Here is a 20928-nt window from a genome sequence, read left to right as displayed (position 1 = left end):
AAAACAAAATATATGTTGGCAATAGCGCCTGTTCTAGTGGAAAGTTTAACCGGAATTGGCTATATAGAGTAAAACCAAGATAAAATCTTTGTAGATGTGCACATATATATATATATATATATATATATATATATATATATATATATATACATACATATATATATATATATATATATATATATATATATATATATATATATATATATATATATATAGGGGAAATTACTTGTGCTTAATAAATGAAATAAAGAAACGATAAATTAAAGGAAAATAAAGTGGATAAAGAAACAACTTGCCACAGGTGGGAACTGAGCCTACAGCCTTCGCATTTCGCGTGCGGTGCTTTACCAATTGAGCTACCGCGGCGCCGTTTCCTCATCCGATTTCTTAGGTATTTATGTGTCCTAGTAGAACCCTGGGAGTGTTAGCCAGCGCCACCACTCACAATTGGTAGAACATCGCACGTGAAATGCGAAGGTTGTGGGTTCGGTTCCCACCTGCGGCACGTTGTTTTTTCATCCACTTTACTTTCCATTAAGTTATCGTTTCGGTATTATATATATATATATATATATATTTATATATATATATATATATATATATATATATATATATATATATATATATGAAACGGTACAGCCTGTCTTCAAATGTCTTCCATGGTGTGTGGCACCATAAAAGGATTCAGTCAGTTGAGGTGACAACGGCACGACCAACATATCTGAGCTTGACGCCGTCTCGGTCGTCGCCGTATCAACACACATTATGCGCGTTACAGCCGAGCGGGATACCGTGTAACATTTGGACCAGAAAGAAGTACACGGGCAATGCCCGAAGCAAGCGTGCGTCACAGCTTCTTTCTAGCGAACGGCTTTGGTCAACGCCTCGACAACTTGCGTTGACACGTCTGACACGACACAGTGTGGGTGCACCCTCCTCTAACCCCGGTGACGACAACGACAGCCGTAGGCGATCGATTCCGCAATTTCTTGCCCGCGTCGCCGTGCTCCGCCGGTAGGTCCGGCAGCTTCGAGCACACCCACCGAAGGAAGCGAACGTAATCACCGCTTACGCGTCGGTCCAGAAAACCAAAGAAAGAAAGAAAGAAACGCAGCAGGAAGGCTGAAGAAAAGGGGGCGCGCGTGCAGGGCACTTTTTGTTGTTAATGTTCGCATTCGCCCGTCTCCCTCACTCCTATTTTTTTTTCTTGATTTTGCTGCCTTTTTCGTTCGTCGCGTTTGCGTTTTTCTTGAATCCTTCGCCCCACTGCCACACGAGTGTGGAGGCGGACTGCCGGGCCGGGCCACAGTTTCATTATGCGTGAAAGCGCGCATGCCGTTATGCTCCCGGACCCTCGCAATTTCGGGGAACGCGAGACGAAAGGAAACCCACGCTTGGAGCTGTGTAGCCGGGCTGGGCAAGTGCCCGTGCATGGACGGGGATAAAAATACCGGTGACCCGGCAGTGGCATAGAGCGCGTGCGTGAGCGGAGGTGTGAAAACTGCACGCAGTGTTATGTAGCGAACGACCGGAGAGTATGACCGAGGGTCAGATTCGGTGGGAGGGAGCTAGCCGGGCCGAGACCCGCAGGGAAGGGAGACTGTGTTTGGGTTGCGCTGGAGGTCGAAGAAGGAGTGGTTTGGGCGCGGTGGGGAGCGTATGCGAAAATGACGACGCGGAGGGCAGGGTAACGTACTTTCTTCTGTCCACGTGCCGAAATTTATACCCTATCTCAAGGGTCGAGGTTTGGCCGAAGCAGCACCTAAAACGGTCGCCGAGATATTGGGGGCCATACCGGCTGCGAGTGCGCCAGGTAAAAAATACGACAAGGGACCGTAGCCCACAAGGTGCGTCACACAAATAAAGAGTGGAAAACATTCACTCAATAAAGGTAGAAAAGATAAACCGAAACGAGACGAAAAACGAAAAGCTAATAAAGAGAGCGCAACTTTCAATAGATGGAGAACGATAGGCAAAACACCATGAGAGGGTAAATACAAACCAAGTACATAGGAGGAGGAATAAACTTAAAAAAAAATGAAAATATACAGGCTTATTTAGTACAAACGTAATTGGTTCGGTGCTGTCGAAGGGCGAATATAGCACAAGCTGTATTGTAGTATGACTCGTATATTCTGCCAAATCACACGTTACCTCTTCAGGAGAACAAAATCAATGCAGTCAATAATTTCGCCCTGGTGCGCCTTCGTGTGTGTGTGTGAGAGAGAGAGCAAATGATAAATGAAAGGTAGGGAGGGTAACTAAGACTTGGCCTGGTTGACTACCCTACACTGGGGAAAGAGAAAGGGGACGGAAAGATTAAAAGAAAGAGAGAAAGTCCACTGGGGATATCATTCGGTCACTCAGTCCGGATCACAGACGCTGATTCAATCCGGTAGCTTTCAAATATCGCGCTTTTGTGGCCTTTTGGAGCTGCGATATGCGAGGCCATATTCCGAAGATCTTGTTCAAGGTGAACGGCTTTCTATCTAGCTGACTAGGAGCTGTGCAGAGGTCATGCCTTCCATCTTCAAAAGATGGGAAGTAGCACAGTAGATGTTCTATGGTTTCTTATGTGTGCGTGTCAAAAGTTTCCAGGAGCACCACGCAAACGTGGTGCTCTCTGCGAACTCAATCAGATGTCAAACCCTGTGCCAGAAAGGAATGTATACGACAAACGGGCGCTTACAAACACGCACATGCTGAGTGTACTGTATAGGTGCAAGAAAAATACAGGCAAATATAGGCACGCGCAAAACATTTTCTGAATTCAGGTGCGTTTTACTTGTGGACGCTTGCGTTAACCTAGCAGCCTTGTCCTTTTCCTCTCGTATGTTGGAATGGGCAGTGAATTGGCCTTACCCGCCGTGGTTGCTCAGTGGCTATGGTGTTGGGCTGCTGAGCACGAGGTCGCGGGATCGAATCCCGGCCACGGCGGCCGCATTTCGATGGGGGCGAAATGCGAAAACACCCGTGTGCTTAGATTTAGGTGCACGTTAAAGAACGCCAGGTGGTCGAAATTTCCGGAGTCCTCCACTACGGCGTGCCTCATAATCAGAAAGTGGTTTTGGCACGTAAAACCCCAAATATTATTATGAATTGGCCTCCGGCATAGGTGTTCGTGTGCATTGCGACGGTCGGTAGAGTTTCAAGCGCAACATATCGCGGAAGCATGATCATCGCGCATATCAACCTCTTCGCGCCTTGGCTGCCATGCATGTGTTGCTTAACGACGTTGGCTTTTCAAGCAGTTTTGTATGTGCGTGTGAGTGTGTGCGTGTGTGCATGTGAGTGTGTTTGAGCAAATGATAAACGTTGTTTTGTATTCGGTGCCAGGCTCAACGCGGACCGGTCAATTTGAGAAACTAGTCTGTGAAATTAAATTCTGGTGCTTCACGTGCCAAAAACGATGACCGCATTAGAAGACACGCCGCAGTGCGGGACTTCAAGTTTTATTTATTTTATTTATTTAACAATACTGTAGGCCTTTGCACATGCCCAAACAGGAAGTGGATTGTAAAAATACACATGAGCATGGAAAAAACAGGAAAAAAAAAGAAGAAAAAATATGGAAAACAAAAGAAAACTGCCATACAACAACACTGGCATTCAACACAAGACACACAAGAGAGTTAATTCTTACCACCTAGATTCTTTAACTGGCGCCTAAACCTAAGTTCGCGAACGTTTGTATGGCATTTCGCTCCGTCAAAATGCAGCCGCCGTGACCAGGATCAAGCCCGCGGCTTCAAGCTCAGCAGCGCAGTGTCATATCCAATGGGCTGCCACGGCAGGTCCGGCTAATGTTCTGAACCGACCTGCTGGAAGTCAAAGGTGTGCGGTCCACCGTCATGCTATCCCCTTCAGTCACGAATTATGTTCGACTGTCCATAAATGTGTAAAATTTACATAATTTGATGCCAATGTGCTGGAGGCTCCATAGAAAGCAAGTGAAGGGTGGCACGAGAATGATTATGCATTTTATAGAGAGCTGCCATAATTACATGGTAATTATATATTCACTTATTGTACAGCCAATAATTCGACGTCGGTTCATTAAAAATATTGAATCACCCGCTCGTATTACATGCGCAGGTTAATTATTTGGCACAAGCATTGCGCGAAGGGAAAAACATTGTTCGAAATTACCACCGAAACGCCCTCCTTTAACCGTCCGGTGAAACATGCTAGTGCCTTCACCAAAGCCGTCGTCTAAAGCGATAAATTTCTCTCAGAAGTGAAGTGGGCCTACTTTAGGAAAGCAGAATGTTCAATTTACTCAATGCTTAAGGTTCGTTGTCTATTCCTTGCAACCACGTCACAGTAATGGCAAAAATAAGTCGCGTCCATAAACGTGTACGCCGTGACAGAAGGGGCTATGTACTGTGTAACGTATAACCTTGCCTTTAGTCAGCAAGCTTTTTTTTCCCTCTGTTCTTATTCTCCGAACCAGCTGTCTCGCGAGAAAGTGATTGAACTTTTCTTGTGCCTCTTTATACCTTGCTGAAATTGTATGAACTAAGTATTTAACACTCGGCTGAGATAACGAGCGTCGCGGTCGTCTTCTAGCGCATCTTCGCTCCACTTACTTCGCGCAAGGACCGCTCAACGTCGGCGCCACCTATCCGCTCCTTTCCTAGCCTGCCTTGCCTTACACGACAGTGCGAGTTCAAGGCGTGGCCTATAGTTGCCCGTTCGAACTAGGTCACAACAGAGGCGATCGACACCAACAGTGGTGGCCTGTCCACTCAAGGTACCATAATTTGCAGTGCCACGCTAGAGCTTTCTCATATATCCTCGGACGTATAAGCACATGCCCGCCCGCACTTACGTGCCTTTTATGTCTTATTCGAAACCATCTCTGACGATATCCATTCTGATAGTGCCGCTTTCATGCGCTTTCTCGTTTTGCCTCCCCCCCTTTTCCCTGTACTATCAAGCCACAACACCAAAGTTGAAGCCTGCACTGTAAAGCTTGTTTCACCTGCCTTACACCATTACTGCCGTGAAGCCCACTCTAAAAGTAAGAGAGAAAACGGAGGAGAAAACCAGAGAAAACGCAGGGGCGTCAGCCAGACCAGCGTCTGGTTTGCTACCCTGCTTGGGGGGTAACAGAAAGAAAAAACAGACCGTGGGAAAGACTGAGCACGGCGTTCACGCAGGGGGATTAACAGGAGGGCACTAAACGGTCGCTCAGGTTGGTGCACTTCGAGAACTACACGATGCATCAATAGCGTTTCGCCCTAGCAATGGATGTAGCCACGGTTGGATTATCACTGAATCGGAAAATGGTCCTCGAGTCCAGCCAGGTTTGGAGTTATCCGGAGAGAGAGGCGTTGTACGTCGTAGCGAGCACAGACTATTGTTTCCTCACACCTACAGTAGTCCCGCGTCAAGCTATTGCTCATCCCAATACAGTAAAATAAGTGTTAGTAAACGCCACCCTAAGCCGCGCAGCAACGTTGCTTCGCAGCGGCAATGACTAAACAGCACTTTTAGCCGTAGCGAAGGGTCCATGTGACGCAGCCGGCAATTAGAGAGACTGGGTGAGCGCCAGAAAATTGGTGTCTTTTTGCTGGCAAACAGACGAAATCTCCTGGCAGCGTCCATCGTCGCCAAAGGTATTGGAAACGTCTCGGTGTCTTTGTGGGGCAGTCCACACAGCCTTGTCAGTAAATTCGTTTCGCCACAGAGAGCTGCAAGTCACGGAAAGATGATGTGATACCCGCTTTCCAGCGCAACTGGGAGAAAACGTTGTCGAGCTTGTATCATATGTACCAGATCTCTATCCAACCATTTGCTGCTAAGAAGCCAACTTTAAACGTATGACAGCTATAATTCATACTAGAGATTAGTGTAACGTAAATACAAATGTATATATACAATTGATAAAAATGCCGTAAAAGATAACATAAATAGACGACGTTCCCAATTACAACCTCACTATGTCAAGATTCCTCGTAAAGCTCGAACATGGTTGCGTTCCTTGTTTGACTGGATAACTTTCTCTGCGTAGGAAACAACAAATAGGCTTTGAACGAATGCCGAGAAATGTTACCACATTTTCTTACGACATATTTTGATAATGAAAGCACGCCGCTGTTGCAAAGCGCTAGCTACTTATTATCAGCTCCGTTTTTCCAAACCAAGAGCGACAGGGCTCCAGCAAACCGCCTACAGTACCCTTCCAATTAGTTAATTACTTCAGTTTCCCTGAAACCGAAACTTCTTGAAAGCATGCTTCGCAGTGAGAATAATAAGTCAAAAAGAAAAAAAAAAGAAATGGGCAAGTTAAGGAAACGCCGGAAGAGGTGCTCGGGATCACGGTGGCCTGTCAGTAGTCCAGCTTTCCCACTAACTTTGAGCACCGTCACTAACTCTACTCGTTGAAGCTCTCCAATCAGTGTTGCCAGTCTGCTCGCCTGCCAGCTTGTGGAAGCGCGCAGTTTCTGCCATAAATTAAATCAAGTATGTGACGGCGGAAACCCCGTTTTCGCCTTTTCCTCCTCTCCCCGTCTTTCCACACGCCGCGTGGCTGGCGACGTGATAATTTGTTTGCGTGCTCCTTAGTCCGTGCATGGTATGCACGTGGCGACGAGTTGGGTTTCTGCTCTTGCCCGGATTTGCTTCCGCTTCCGCTACCGGATTTCCCCGAGCGTTACCGAGTTTTCCCCTACGGGCGTCGTCTGACGAGATTTAACGGTCCATGGAGACAGCAAACTTGGCCGCCTTGGCTCCTCCATACACTTCATCTCCTGCGGCCATCCGATAGAGAAACTAGAGACAACTAATGTATGAAAACTCGCCAACATATTGTAGTAGATGTATGGTCACGCCGTACATCGTTCTGCGCCGTATTGTCGCTGATAACAAACAGTAGCTCAAGGGGAGCTTGGTTTCTTCACAATCCCAACATAGTGGAGATGTGAAATCAGCTATGCGGTTGACCATTGACAAGTTAATATTGAAGCACGCACGCGCATACCCACGCACACGGGTGACTTTCGACCAAGGTGAAAACTACCAGACAGTGGAGGATTTTAGCGGATTGTTTTTCTTGCGATGATAAATTCAGCGAAACCGAGCACGGGTAAAAGTGGGTTTCATTGTAGCGTTTGTTATTGCGAGGGCATCTGCAGCGCTTACTATTAATCATGTGCATGGCTAAAGGCATTCATGGATTAGTTCGAAACAGCAGAAGATGCTTACTGAATGCGAGTATAATTATTAAATTTGATGTACGGAACATATAGCGTCATTTTCGCTACAGCACATACATTTTCAATTCGTGATTGTTCAGTAATTTGTTGCAGTAGCCTTGTTTACTGAAGCAGAACAAGGTGCGTACTCTCCATTGTTCCGAAGTTCTTTGTTCTTCGCTTTGTCGATTGCTTATTCACCAAAGTGGGAGGCCATAATGATTTGATTTTATATGAGGCCTCCTGTTGTATTCATCAAAGGCTAGCGTATTGTAATATGTTGTTGATAATACCAATATTACTTCCATAAATATTTGCATCAGACAATGTTTCCTGTAAATAATTTTTTTTCTGGCATGGTGTCGAAAGGATGCACGCACTGCATTTCAAAATTTGGGGTTGATATTTACCTCATTGTTACGAAGCAAGCTTCTCCTGCGTGATATAGGATTCCTCCAATGAGCAGCAAACTCTTGTTGTTATACTATTAAATGTTCAGGTTTCGCCATATTTGCTGTTTGTTTTGCCTCGGGCCTTGTAATACACTAGAGCTTACGCGTGGAGTTCGCGCAATGCATTGTTGTTTTTATTCCATTATCGCGGTCTTTGTGACGCATAAACTCAAGTCCTTGTCTATAATTTGTAAACCACTTCAACTATCAAGCAAACTAACTTGCGGCACGCGGTCACTGCGGCTATACGCGAAGAGGCAGGCAAAGTCATTCTTATCTAGCGGCTGTAGGGTTACCACACCGCAGAAGAGCTTCGTGTTATGGCACCGGGGTGACTTCGGTTGGCACAGCCCATCCCCTTTCCCATCTATCAACGAGCCTTCGTCAGTTTTTATCTTTGGCTCGTCCCGATGACGGACGCCTGTGTCAGGTAGTCGCGTTGCATCAGGGGAAGATGTGGCGTGGTGTCCTGGTAGCACGACCGGCGCATGTGGCCGGGCGCATGGATTCGAGTACCTCGTGATTAAGCACGCACCCGTATGGCCTCCCATGCCTGGCGCGTGCCTGCGTTCGTGGCGGCACGAGATGGCGAAGGCGCACGGCATCGAATCTACACCGCAGCGACCGTCAGTCCCTCGACAGGAGTTTCGGATCAGGAAGGGGAGGGCTGTGTGACTTGCCTGAGGACACTGTTGTGTGGAATGACTCAGACGTTTTGGTTTGTATACTGAGGGGACAATTGCGGGGTCTCCGGGGAGGGGGGGGGGGGCGTTAGGAGGGGCGTGGCAGAGAGCGGGCGAATTGAATGACTCGCAGGCGATGTTGCGGCGAACAAAAGGGAGACGGCGGTCATGTGTCATTGACTGAGTGATACATTGCGCGTCGTTTGCACAGGGAGTCAATTAGATTGAAGCGCAAGGGAAAAGTTGACTGCAGGCGCGCGTGAATAATTAAAGGAAGGGAAGCGTCGTCGCGAGCACACACGGTGTGCATTCGGAGGACCAGCTGGACCTCTCGTTAGCTCGGCCGTAACTGAAGCGTACAGAGAAGTTGAATGAAGTCCTGGCACAAAAGACTAATTACCGTGGCACCCGTACCTTTCGCCCAAGCGCAGCTTCTATAACGCTGGACGAGTCGTTTCCTTTAGTTACGGGTGCTTCGGAAACGACTGCACGCTAAAAGTTTAAATTCTAGGCAGAACCTTACCATGTCGCTAGTACGTTTGCCGACGATACTGGGCGCAAGCATATATGCAGTTTTCGTTCATCTGTTTTCGGCAAACATAGACTGAGAGATGTCGCTGTGAGCCTCTTTGACGCCAACGTCGGTAACTATGTGCCACTTCTTATGACAAAACGCTCTTCAATGGCAAAAAAAAAAAACGTTGAAATTTCTCCGTTGCTTTGGCGGAATCAAACCCACGCCATATATATTTAAGCAAACTTCTCTCATGTTTATTCACACATGCGCTATGCCCACACTTCGCGGCGGTGCCGCTCAATGACGCAGCATGTTCAGTGGGAAGCGAGAGAGGAATTAGGATGCATACACGCCTCATACATAGCGCGTCTCTGCGGCGGTAATGATGTGCATCTCTACATTGGTTGGACGCTAATCGCAATAAGGTCGATATTCATTGTGAGGTGAGTTCTGCGGGAATGTTTACTGTTTTCATTTGGTGCGGATTTCATAAACGGAGACACAAAGAAAAAAAAAATATCATAGGCACGAGTTTAGGAGCAGTTCAACACCCGCCGTGGTTGCTTAGTGGCTTTGGTGTCACGCTGCTAAGCTCGATGGGGGTGAAGTGCAAAAACACCCTTGTGCGTAGATTTAGGCGCACGTTAAAGAGCTGTATATACAGCCGGTCAAAATCAATCCGGAGTCCCACAATACGACGTGTCTCATAAGCAGATAGTGAATTTGACCCGTAAAACCCTGTAGTTTAAGAATTTGATCTTAGACTAGTTGTTATTTACTGGATGACACGTTTGTTGCTAAAGAAAGACCAAAACAGCGAAAAGAAAACGTGGTGAACTACACGGGCGGTAACTTCCAGCTATGTTATTCAGGACAAATATGGGGGTATGCTATATGCACAAAGATTTCGGTCGTTTTGCCCGCCTTGTCGTTATCGACAATGTTATCATTTCCCCAGTACTCACTCGTGCTTATTTCGCGGCCCTCGTTATTTTTTTTTCTTTTTAGCGGTGCATATGTCATGCATGCGCATTACGCACGTGCTGGTATTTAGGCGAAGCACACTACAACTGTTACTAGATTCATCGTTTACTGCGCTACAGCGAAATGTGCAGCTTACAATTGTGTTTAGTTTGATGATATGCAGCATCCAATCTCACGAAATGCTTGTTTATGCACTAGAGAGGGGACAACTTTAATGTCACGCTATGTTTATGTTTGTGCAATAAACCATTCATAACCGATGCTGTAACGCAAACGCCCATTGTCAGACGTCGACGGCCTCGACGTCAGAAGCCCGAAGTCTGCGTATGATGCACTCCTCCTTCGTCAATAATGCTACTGTTATTAGCTTTCATCTTCTTTTGTTCTTTACTTTATTATTCGCGATGTTCAAATTGCCCGATGGGTAACAACGTTGTTGGGGTCATCTGACTCGCTTAAATTTGTACATTAAGACAGGGTCGGCCTTTCATAGCAAGATATTGCTTACTACTAGACGCAAACATCTGGTCTTACACCTTCTCCTAGACGCAAGCACCTAGTCGCAACTTTGGCGAAGACAATGCGAATGAAGTGCAAGTAGATTACTCGCCCACAGTGCTACGCCCATGTTTCGTCGAACACGGGCATCCCACCCCAAGTCACGAAAATCCACGTTGGAAGAAAAGCGGAGGGAAATTTTTTTACTGCGTGTCTTCGTGAAACCTGAGGAACAACCACCTGTGCGTGCCTCTTTTATACCTTTATCTACCGAAGGTCATGCTTAGCGAACTGCCGTCGCATGCGTTACAAACGCACGACAACGGATTAGACGTCTCAGCGGGTCATCGCAAGGATCTCCTCGACGTTGAGAATAAAGTGGGTAGTGCTTCCAGCACTGCTTGCACAACCTTTTTTGGTATCGGAGAGAAAAAAGGAAAGTTTTGTAGACCCACATCTCAAGAACAGATTGTGCTTGTAAAATCGCGTAAATTGCATTTGCCTCCTGCGGCATCCCTCTTCAAGGTTGCCATTGCAATGCTGGCTAACACCACTCATTAAAGACAGTTAATTAACGAATCTTGGTTAATTAGCGAACAGAGTGTGACGGCTAGTCGACCTCCTAGTGTCCACCGCGTTGAAAGAACGAACAGTGAAGAAAGCATCATTATATATCTTAACTGCTATTTTATATACCCATTTCTATTAAAATAGATCACCCGATATAGTCTGTCTTCATGCCTATGCTCTCTTATTTTTATTCTTTGCCGCATTCTGGTTGGTTGTTTTCATTCGCTTCGTGCGATATTCGGTCGAAATTAGTGGCTCACCTACCTTATTTTGCATACCGTGTTGTCATGAGAGGCCAATACACTATGTTCTTCAACATCCTCGCTTCAACATATGTCGTGAAGCATGGGAAGTTATATTGGCAAGTTAAAGGAGTACGACGAGACATTCTTTGATGTTGGGAGCAAGCGTCAGGTTGGAAGGCGGTGTACTTTTCGTCCAAAAAATACTCTTAGCGATGTATCTAAAACACAAGTGGCCCGAGGCACCTCATTCTATCTGTACTTCTCCCTACTTTTGTTTGCAAAATTCACCAGGCTTTATTCACGAAATTCTGTCCCTTAAGTGCGGTTCTTCACTTTGTGCTTCCTCAATACTTCCCTTTTTTGGCAGTGAAACCATCCATGGTGCGCATCCGGTCCAAGCAGCGTCCACTGGCGGCAGGACTCCCGGCGGAAATTGAGTGTGAGGCGGCAGGATCCCGACCACCACCCGTGATTACCTGGTGGCGCGGGAAGGCCAAGATATCCGCAGACCACGTGAAGGTCCGTTGAGGAGTTGTTTGCTTTCTCTGTATCACGTCATTCTCTTCTTTTTGTCATTACCACTGTGTATACCTTTTCAAAGGAAAAAGAAGTTAACCCACAGACTGGAATAAAGAACAAGTACGCGTAGGACTTACTTAAATTTAGCCACACCGTAAAATTAGGCATAATATGCAGCTTGGATTGAGCCCGGTCACGTTGAAACAGTCTGACAGATTGGCCCAAACTCGGGTTCACGTCAGTATTTTTGTTGTCGCAGATTAATAGATTTACACACTCATCGCTGAAAGTGACCGTGCAAGGCCAATAAATCACGTGGACAGAAAGTCAATCTATTCACTCACTATCAAGGGCTAGTGAATTCCTTTGGCTACCTCCATTGTGCACTAACAGGTTTATTTAGTCCTGGAATCACCGGTTCAAGGTATACTTCAGTTTTGAAACTCACTTAGGCCCACAAACTAGCACCTTTTAAAACTCCCTTGATTAAGTCATCCCTAACTCCCGTAATTCTAGCTGACATTCTTGCAAGCTAACAAATTCACGAATTCGCAGCTCCTGAACATTATTTTGGCAGACACTTCGACTAGGTTCAATGCAAGTTTTCATAGTGTTGCAGGAGCAATAACGAAAGAAAAACGATTAGAGCGTTACTTTTACAATTCTGGTAATGTGATTTTGAAATCGTGGTCCGTACGTGTTCTACCAATCGTGCATTGTACTCAGAGTTGTAACACTTGCTTTGTTCTTATGTAACCCCCAGATGATGCCCATAGGAAATCGCGTCTTCTCAGTGGTCACCTACACCCCTACTAGAGAGGATAATGGCAAGCGACTTCGGTGCGTCGCCGAAAACCCGAACATTGTAGGAAGCTTCATCGAAGCGTCGTACAGCCTTGACGTTCACTGTGAGTACAAACTGCGTTTACGTTTTGCTTAATCGTATAGTATATCCTGCATTCCGCACCACAGCGCCCCATCATTCTGGGTGGTCAATTAACATTACCTGCTGGCTACTTACGGCGTCATGGCTGGTAGCCCGACATCGTATAGCGACACGCACTTAGCTATGTGTCAGCTCCCAAATTGATAAATTATGTGTTTAAAACGAAACCATGGGCAGTGTTCTCTTTCTCTTTTTAGGATAATATTGCACGCATACTGGGTGGCAGCGTGAATCACCGTAGAACGACGTCAGCCATGCCCATTCTCCTGAGAAAGAACTTCAGTACGCATGTTTTTGTCACAAAAGAGAACAAGAGTAAAAAAAAAATGGGGGTGTGGGAACGCTAGGAAAGCAAACCAAATCAGGAAATCCGGTTAATAATAATAAATAATAAATAATAAGGAGACAATACTGGGAAAAGAAGCTAAAAACATACACGCACGCGCAGCTTTTGATACAAGTTAACACCCGTTACTAAGGAAGTAAAGAACGTTGCCGCATCATAATGCGGACGCTCTCAAGCCCTTCAGTCGGGCGCTCGATCGTGAGCCACGTCCTCATGCAGTCCTTGGCCTCTTCCGTTATTCACATAACACGTAGTGTGTTAAGTGAAAACAATAGTTCATTTGCTGAACTTCTGCGTTTCTTGGGGATTACCACGTAGAGATATGGGCGAATACGGCGATCAGTCAGTCTGCATGAGCTATTCCTAGAAGAGGTGCCGTACCGTTTACACCGCATATAGGGTTCCACCTGACTTACCCAAACTACTTCTTATGCAAATTGCACTTGACCCTATCGCCACAGCGTAATGAGTGCAATGCGTGCGATGGCCTAATTCGCGTTTAGTGCGTCTTCGCGCGCTATGTGGCCTCGAGGGCTACTCTAAAACATGCCTTAAATTTAGGGCCAAGATCTTTGCAGTTACATCATGTGCTCAGGCTTTCAAGCAGCGCTGGAAGTGCTTTGCATGCTACGAACTCCTGCCCAACTACTCCTAGCCCTTCTCAACCACACTTTAGTTGCTTGTCACTGTTTCTCTGCCTGCGTATGTTGCATGCGCGCGTACAAGTATGAATACGTAATTGCATATGCCAGAAGTAAACCAATATAGACTATATGGCCGGGCAAATATCTCTGGCCTCCATCAAACACTGTTCCTCTCCCTAAGTCTGTTTCTGTTTGGCCGTTGCAGACAAGCCACTGGTGACGCTTCAGCTGGGCAAGCGACTGAGGCTGGAGGAGATCTTCGAAGGGCAGGACGTGTATCTGGAGTGCAGCATCGATGCCAATCCGCGCGTGAGCGAAGTGGTGTGGCGCTTCGAAGGCAGCCAGGATGTTCACTCGGACCCGGCGGCCAAGGTGATCACGAGCAACCAGTCCCTCGTGTTCCAGGCCATCCAGCGTCTGAACGCTGGTCGCTACACCTGCGTCGCCATTAACACCGAGGGCGAGTCGGTCAGCAACGAGCTCCACCTAAAAGTACAGTGTAAGTGCCGTCTCCCATTACCTTACTCGTGTTTTCTTTCCTATTTAGAAAGAAGTAACACAGCCAATGACCTATGAGATCGGATTAGTGAAATTGCAAATATAGAAAGCCTACTAGACGATCTCTCCAAAGGAGCTTTTTGGCGAGCAGTGACCACAAAGATGATTGCGTGATACGGCTAAGAAATACTAACCTATGCGCCTCATGCAAGCTGTCATGCCGCGCTTTTATCATTTCCTTTTTTCTTATTAAGCGCGAATTTCCACCAAACCTGCAATAGGACGCAACATTGATCCAAGGCACGCAATACGCTGCGTCCGCGCCCTTACATACAAGGCCCGCGTGCCTCTGCATCGTCCGTCATACTACTACCGCGTACTCAATACGCCGTCGATCTATGCAATTCCTTCTATCGTCCATCACCAACGAGCGCACAGATTTGCATCTCCCGTCCGCTTGTTCTGAGCGACGCATTTCTTTCATCGCAGACTCTCCGGTGTGCTCCATTCGGCAGCGGGTCGTGTACCCGGCGGCGGCGCACGAGATGCTCCAGGTGTCGTGCGAGGTGGACGCGCACCCGTCGGCCGTCAGTTTCCAGTGGGCGTTCAACGGCAGCCTGCGCAACCACGAGCTTCAGACCTTCGTGTCCGAGGGCAGCCGTAGCGTGGCGTCGTACGTTCCCCGCGACAAGGCCGACTACGGCACGCTCCTCTGCTGGGCCACCAACAAGATCGGTCGACAGAAGGAGCCCTGCCGCTTCCAGATCGTACCCATAGGTGAGTGCCTGGTTCGCTCCGAATGCCGATGCGTAGAATAAGCGTTCACTAAAACCGAGGCGCCGGTTTTCGCCGCAGTGTAGAACCGAAATGCTATTTCGACCGGTTTTCGTTACTATTAAGCGAGAATGCTTCAGGTCCGGTTCAACGATGGAGTCGCAAAAAAGTGATAGCTCGAACTAGTTTGAGCCGTTTTATGTTCGTTAGCACAGCCAATAAATAATTACATGAAACAGCACGCACTTCTTTTGTACCAGAACGCAACGGCGCTCTTGAGCTTCACGGACACACTAAACAAGAAAGATACGCGTGTCGTCCTTCAGATCACTACCAGTTTTTAATATATCGCACGGTAGAATCGCACCTCAAAGGCAATACGTTAGTGGTCAATACACTATTTCGATATCACGTAGTTCAATTTATATACCAATGAGATCAAAAGTGACAGTCCAACCACATGAAGCCCTTCTTTACTTTCTAAATCTCTAGGTCTAGGCGATTTCTAGGTCTCCCGCCACCAGAAAACCATTTGGCGATCGCGAACTTCAAACGCTCGCGAATGTATTACCAGCATCCGTGCCTCCCGACGCGACACGCTGAACATCGCACTAACGGTGCGATGTTCAATGTGATTTCTGTTCTGAAGAACGCATAGGCATTTTCAAAATCGTGGGCCAAGTTAGCTGGGTCACCCTGCATATATCAATTTTATATTGTTTCAAGTCCCTCAATCTTTTTTCAAGTTCTGACATAAAACGTTATTCTTCAAACCCCCCAGCCAGCAACCATATATCACTGCGGGCTTCGTATTCATTTCATCGCAGTGGGCGAGCGCAGTTATGTGAGGAAAAAGAGGCAAGCAAAAACAACATGGTAGTGGAGAGAAGAAAAAGAGGGGGAAGTAATGGTTGGGAGGTTAACTAGACTTCGTCTAGTTTGCTGTACCCTGCACTGGTGGTCTCCATTGCGGGACAATGCTGCTGTCGCAGTAAACGAGTTCAGGGCAGAATTAATTGTTGAATTCTGCTGCCCTTTTCTGTTCACAATTGGCGAAGTGGTTACTCTGAACCACATAACCATGACCGACGTTCTGGTAAGTAAAATAGCAGCGAAAAATGAAGGGACGGGGCTTTTTCTTCAACATGAGCAGGCTAACTTCTTGAACCAATGTGGGGCCGAGCACACAATGCTTTTCGCTCTTGGCAACTGCTTGTTATTCACTGGTCGCTTCCATTAGGAATGTGTTTGCTATCAGGATCGATCAGCACAAGTTTTTTTCCGATCTGCATTAGCGTAGGAACTTCCCGACGAAGGGTTCCGTTTAATATTTGTGCCTTATTTGCTTACTGCTTACTTTATCGACAGCGCCCGCCTTCTTCTTTCGTTTTATTTGTGAGGTAATGGATGAACCATGGTTTTCCGCCTTAGCGCTTCCATCTGGGGCCTTGTTTACTTACATGGGCATGTACGCGCCTCTGCGTTTGGACGATGGGATACGCGCAAAACGCGGGACAGCACGTAGCGTCGTCGATGATGACAGGGTAAAGCAGTGACTGGAAGTTCGAGCTGCGCGGATTTACACAGCCGCATCGGCTTGCCAGAGCAAGCAGGAGGGCATGGTGTATGGAGATATGAAAGAGAGAGTGAAAGAGCTGGCAGCGGACGTACATCTATCTGTGCACATATGCGTGTGCTTGTACTCGCACGTGGATCGGCCCGGCGCCGAGACAGCATATAGTCTGACCTCGAACAGCGGACTGCTTTTAGCGGATCATCGACTTTTTCCCCCTCAGCTTTAGGCTTGGCGGTTCAATGAAGGGGTGTTGCACGCACTTCGCTAATGTTCTTAGCGAACACTTTTGCTCGTCGTCTTCGTCCCGATAAGTTAGGCCGCTCTTTACGTTGTGTATGAAAGTAGCTTCGAGAACTTTTTCTCCCTAGAAGTGATCATATTTGCTTTAGACCAATGTACGAATATGTATGCGTGTGCTTTGATTACTGCTTTTATGGAGTTAGGCGTACAGGTCGGTCCACTGTTAGGGCAACACGCCAGCGTTTGGCTCATGCTCCGTATAAGCGCCATGTACGGGAAGCGAGGAAAGCCAAGCGCATGCGCGAAACGGCGCAGGGGCGGCACTCTCGGCTCGTCGTCTGCTACCAAACCGCCCCTTCGCTTTGCTTGCGCGTGGCCGCCCTGCCGTGCAAACCCACGTGAAGACCATTCGCTTCAAGGAGAAACGTATAATTCTTCAAAAAAAAACTCCTTAAAAAAAAACAACGCTTCATGTCGCCTGCTCTGTTTTTTGTTTTGAAAGCTCGATCATTTCCATGCTCTTACTCCCCGTATTCAGAAATGCATCTTAATTTGAAGCACTTCCTTGACTTGATTTACATGAAGCCTGTTGTGAACGCGCCGAAAGAAACGCAGTGAGTGCCTTGAGCGCGTTCGCACCAGGCGTCATTTATATCAAGTCAAGCATGAGCTTCACGTTAAGTGGCATTTCTGAATACAAGGGTTAGCTTCCAGATGGCTGGCAAGTGAAGCGCAACTCTGCGCCTTTAGATCGCGTTCATCGCAACCGCGGCTCAAGACGTGTGGTCGTCCGGCCACACGTCGCGCGCAGGCGAAGCGATGGCGAGGCAGCAGGCGACGCGAGCTGTGCACCGCCCCTGCAGTGCTTCGCGCATGCGCTTGGTTCTCGCCTTTTCCCGTACGTGGCGTTGCGCGGAGCATGATGTGTGCGCTCCCATGTTCCCTCTATTAGTGGACTGATCTGTGCACGTAAGGGTTTCTTGAGCAGGTCTGCCGCAATGTGCGGGAGCAAGCGACTCACGCAAAAGAACGTTTATTCAAAAATTGGCAATGGCTTAGCTCGGCTATGCCAGGATATACGTAGCGAAAGCTGAGACATAGCATGGTTAGCCTGGGTTAATCTTGATTGCAAGTCCAGGTTAGTCTGGTTGTCTAGCTATGTTGTGGCGCTTAGCCAGTCGTTCGGCGTGCTGTTCGTCTGTTTCCTGAGAAATTCGTTTCCTCTTCATCTCGTTCCGACGTCGATTCCAGGCCTCCTCCTGCTTATCAGAATTGTCGCCGTCCATACTGCCGCCTCAACTGTGGTTGCGGCGCACGCGAGCTCTCCTTCTCAATCCTCCGACATGTTATCAGGCATGCGACGCAGCTGGCGAAGCGAGCGGAGGCGAACGTAACGATGAGGAACGCGGTGTGACAAGGAACGCGGTATGACGTCATGTGCCTCCTCGGAGCACGGCCACGGCGAAATGGCAAGTTCGCGGCCAGTAAAGCTTTCGCTTTAAAAACTTCCGCAACTGTGCATGGAGCTCTACAAGCGGCGTCATCAGCTAACTGCTACGCTTTGCTCATGAAGTGGGCCATGCAAAGCTCATCTGATATACCATGCACACTTGGCTGAAGCAGAATCACCTACTACGGGTTCTTCTATGGCGGCAGCGCTGCTGAGACGTAGACAGAAGGCAGAAAAAGAAAGGCATGCGCTCTTTCCTGCTTGCTGCCTTCTCTTCGTCAGTATGATGTCAGCAGGTTAGCAACGTCGCAGGCGCTTTGGCTACGGGAAATTGAGGCTACCAGACTAGAGGAGAGTTGTTACCGGCGGATATTACAGGCTGAGCTGTGGACGACGAAGTGATGCAAGAATTACATCCAGAACTAGCATGATCATCGCACCTACTCGAAGAAATTAATGTCATCAATGTGTGCCTGATAAGCGAGGGTACCCAGGTGCACGCCTGTTCGCCTCCGAATGAAATCACGTGCGCACGCTAAGTGCTGAGGCTAGCTGGCGCGCCGACGTGAAGTAATCGAACCAGTGCGAAACATAATCATATAAATAATGACCATGACTTGGAGAGGGCGAGAGAGGGAGAGAGAGAGTGATTAAGCTTGTTTCTTGAAAGTCCCTGCTGGGTTCGAAAGGGGAACGGAGGGCCCAGGCGTTTAGTCCGGTAAAGCTCCCCTTTCCGCCAGACGCTTGGAACTCCTTGAAATGCTAGAACGCCTGTTGCAATAATATTGTAGACTACATTTGTCTTTGTATCTGCGTGCATGCACACGTTTGTCCCCGTTTTTCTTTCTTCATTTGTGTGTTCACGTTTTATGATCTGCTTTATTAGTTATCTGTCGAGGACAGGAAGCTCGGTCATGAAAATGGCTCGCTATCAGAAAATATTAGCCGAAAAAACGAGAAAGAAAAAAAAGAGGCATGTAAGTAATGAAACACTGTCGAAACAAGCCAATAATTAAACAATAAAGCACTATCGAAAGAAGGCTATAGATCACAGAAGAAGGGAAACTGAAAAAAAAAAGTAAACATCTATTGTCCATTGCACTGTCCACCCGCAACATCCGTTCGTCCCTTTGCCTACGGTATTTACCTGGACGCCTTCTACGCGCGTCCTTGCGTCTTTTCGTCCTTAGTTATACTATACTTCAATTCGCGCATTTATGTTTCTCTGTACGCCCATCCAACTAAATTTATATCCACCCGAGGTCTTTGATATCTTCTGGAATATAAATGCAAAGATGAGTAGTTTATAAAAAGAAGTTGTAAAGAAAAAAAAGACTCCAGCTAGAGCAAGAGACCCACTGTAGTTTCATGTTGTGCAGGCACAGCTTGTGCGGAACGCTTGTTTGAATTTAGACGGGCTCACAAATAGCGTGACCTTTGTAACATTTTTTTACCTCTTAATTGCTTGTCTGCAAATTTCGAGTAACGCTCCAGCAAGCCTTTTTCGTGTAACTCCTCATCATTTCCATCGTCCCCATTTAATGGTGGTTTGATGGGGGTATCTACCACTACTAATACTTGCGCAATGGCAGGGTAAGGGAGGGGGGGGGGGGTTACCTCCTGGGGGTAAGCTACCGCACCCTCGCTTTCTCAGTGTAAGCAAAATTCCTCAAGAATGATATGCTGTTTCTTCGGCGATGCTCTCGCTGTCTTATCCCTTAAGCAATGGAAAACGCCGAGAAAGACAAGCTTGATTGGACCGCGCGTACTTGTCATACGCACCTCGATTTAACATAAAAACGCACTAACATCCTCACAAAAGAAGACGAACTCCGAAATATTACTTTGTGCAAGAACAGGAATTCTCGCCTTTCCCGTTGAAATGCACCGAAAGGACGGACCAAAAGCTGTGCCAATACACTTCTCCGCATCTAGCGGACGCAGGTTGAGTCTAATCTCTTGTTCCTTTGAATTCTCAGCCTCTAAATCATGGCTTAATTTCTAGTACTTTTGTTCCTGACGCTCGCCGCTCTATTATACAACGCTACGTATCCAATGTTATTTTTTTTTTATCGACTACCAGAATAAGCAGTAGAGCGAGCCGCAACTATAGCGCGATACTGTGGTCGGAAAGAGTTGTAAATAAACTCGCCGCACCATCGCTCAACGTCACTCGACAAAAAGAACAAAGATAAATCAACTAGATGAATGACCGTCTGTTCAGTTTCTGTCATTTCACGCCTCAATAACTCGTTGTCCGCGCAGGGAAAGCGAAAAATACAAGCGAAAAATAAAGCATTCCACTATTTCGCGCATCGCATTCATGTTCTTTATTGGCCGATCGAGGCGTTGTTGGTTTTGTATCATTGGTGCCTTTTTACGAAGTGAGCGTCCGTGGGTAACTAATGATATTACATTATTTATACACGTCTGTCCTTCTCATTGGTTTCCTCGCTTCTTCTCAATTTAAGCTGCGTGCATGTCTCTGTTTGTATACTTGCGCCTGTAGCGGCCTTCCGTGTCCCTGCTTTGTTTGTGTAGTGTCCCTGGAGGGAGCGTGGGGGGGGGGGGGGAGGGGGGGAGGGCGCGCTCGTTTATTCGATTGGGGTTTCGAGACGCTCGGAAGCTGAACCGCCGTTAAACGGCTCGTACTCGAGAGAAACCAGCCTTCTTCATCATTTTCCTAAACCAGACTGCTATGCGGAACGCACGGTCGCCGCCTCCTCCGCGGACGCTCTGAGCGCAGCCATCAATTACTGGCGCTGCGTGTTCGCGATGCTCGGCTGC

At 47.4% G+C, this 20928-nt stretch overlaps 1 protein-coding gene and 1 long non-coding RNA gene across 4 annotated transcripts in view; one reads left to right on the top strand and one right to left on the bottom strand.

Moving 5' to 3' along the window:
• Window positions 1–20928, bottom strand: part of LOC139054624 (uncharacterized) — a 109243-nt gene that overhangs the window by 13822 nt on the left and 74493 nt on the right. The window lies entirely within an intron of this gene.
• Window positions 1–20928, top strand: part of LOC135901743 (neural cell adhesion molecule 1-like) — a 723087-nt gene that overhangs the window by 691847 nt on the left and 10312 nt on the right. For all 3 annotated transcript variants that reach the window (XM_070531921.1, XM_065431564.2, XM_065431565.1), the window contains 4 exons: window positions 11516–11667; window positions 12431–12575; window positions 13809–14102; window positions 14591–14878. In XM_070531921.1, coding sequence (XP_070388022.1) covers window positions 11516–11667; window positions 12431–12575; window positions 13809–14102; window positions 14591–14878 — 879 coding nt within the window. The remainder of the gene's footprint in view (window positions 1–11515; window positions 11668–12430; window positions 12576–13808; window positions 14103–14590; window positions 14879–20928) is intronic.

Source organism: Dermacentor albipictus, chromosome 1 (assembly GCF_038994185.2).
Source record: "Dermacentor albipictus isolate Rhodes 1998 colony chromosome 1, USDA_Dalb.pri_finalv2, whole genome shotgun sequence".
NCBI classification, from domain to species: domain Eukaryota; kingdom Metazoa; phylum Arthropoda; class Arachnida; order Ixodida; family Ixodidae; genus Dermacentor; species Dermacentor albipictus.
This window is presented reverse-complemented; position numbering and strand designations above follow the sequence as displayed.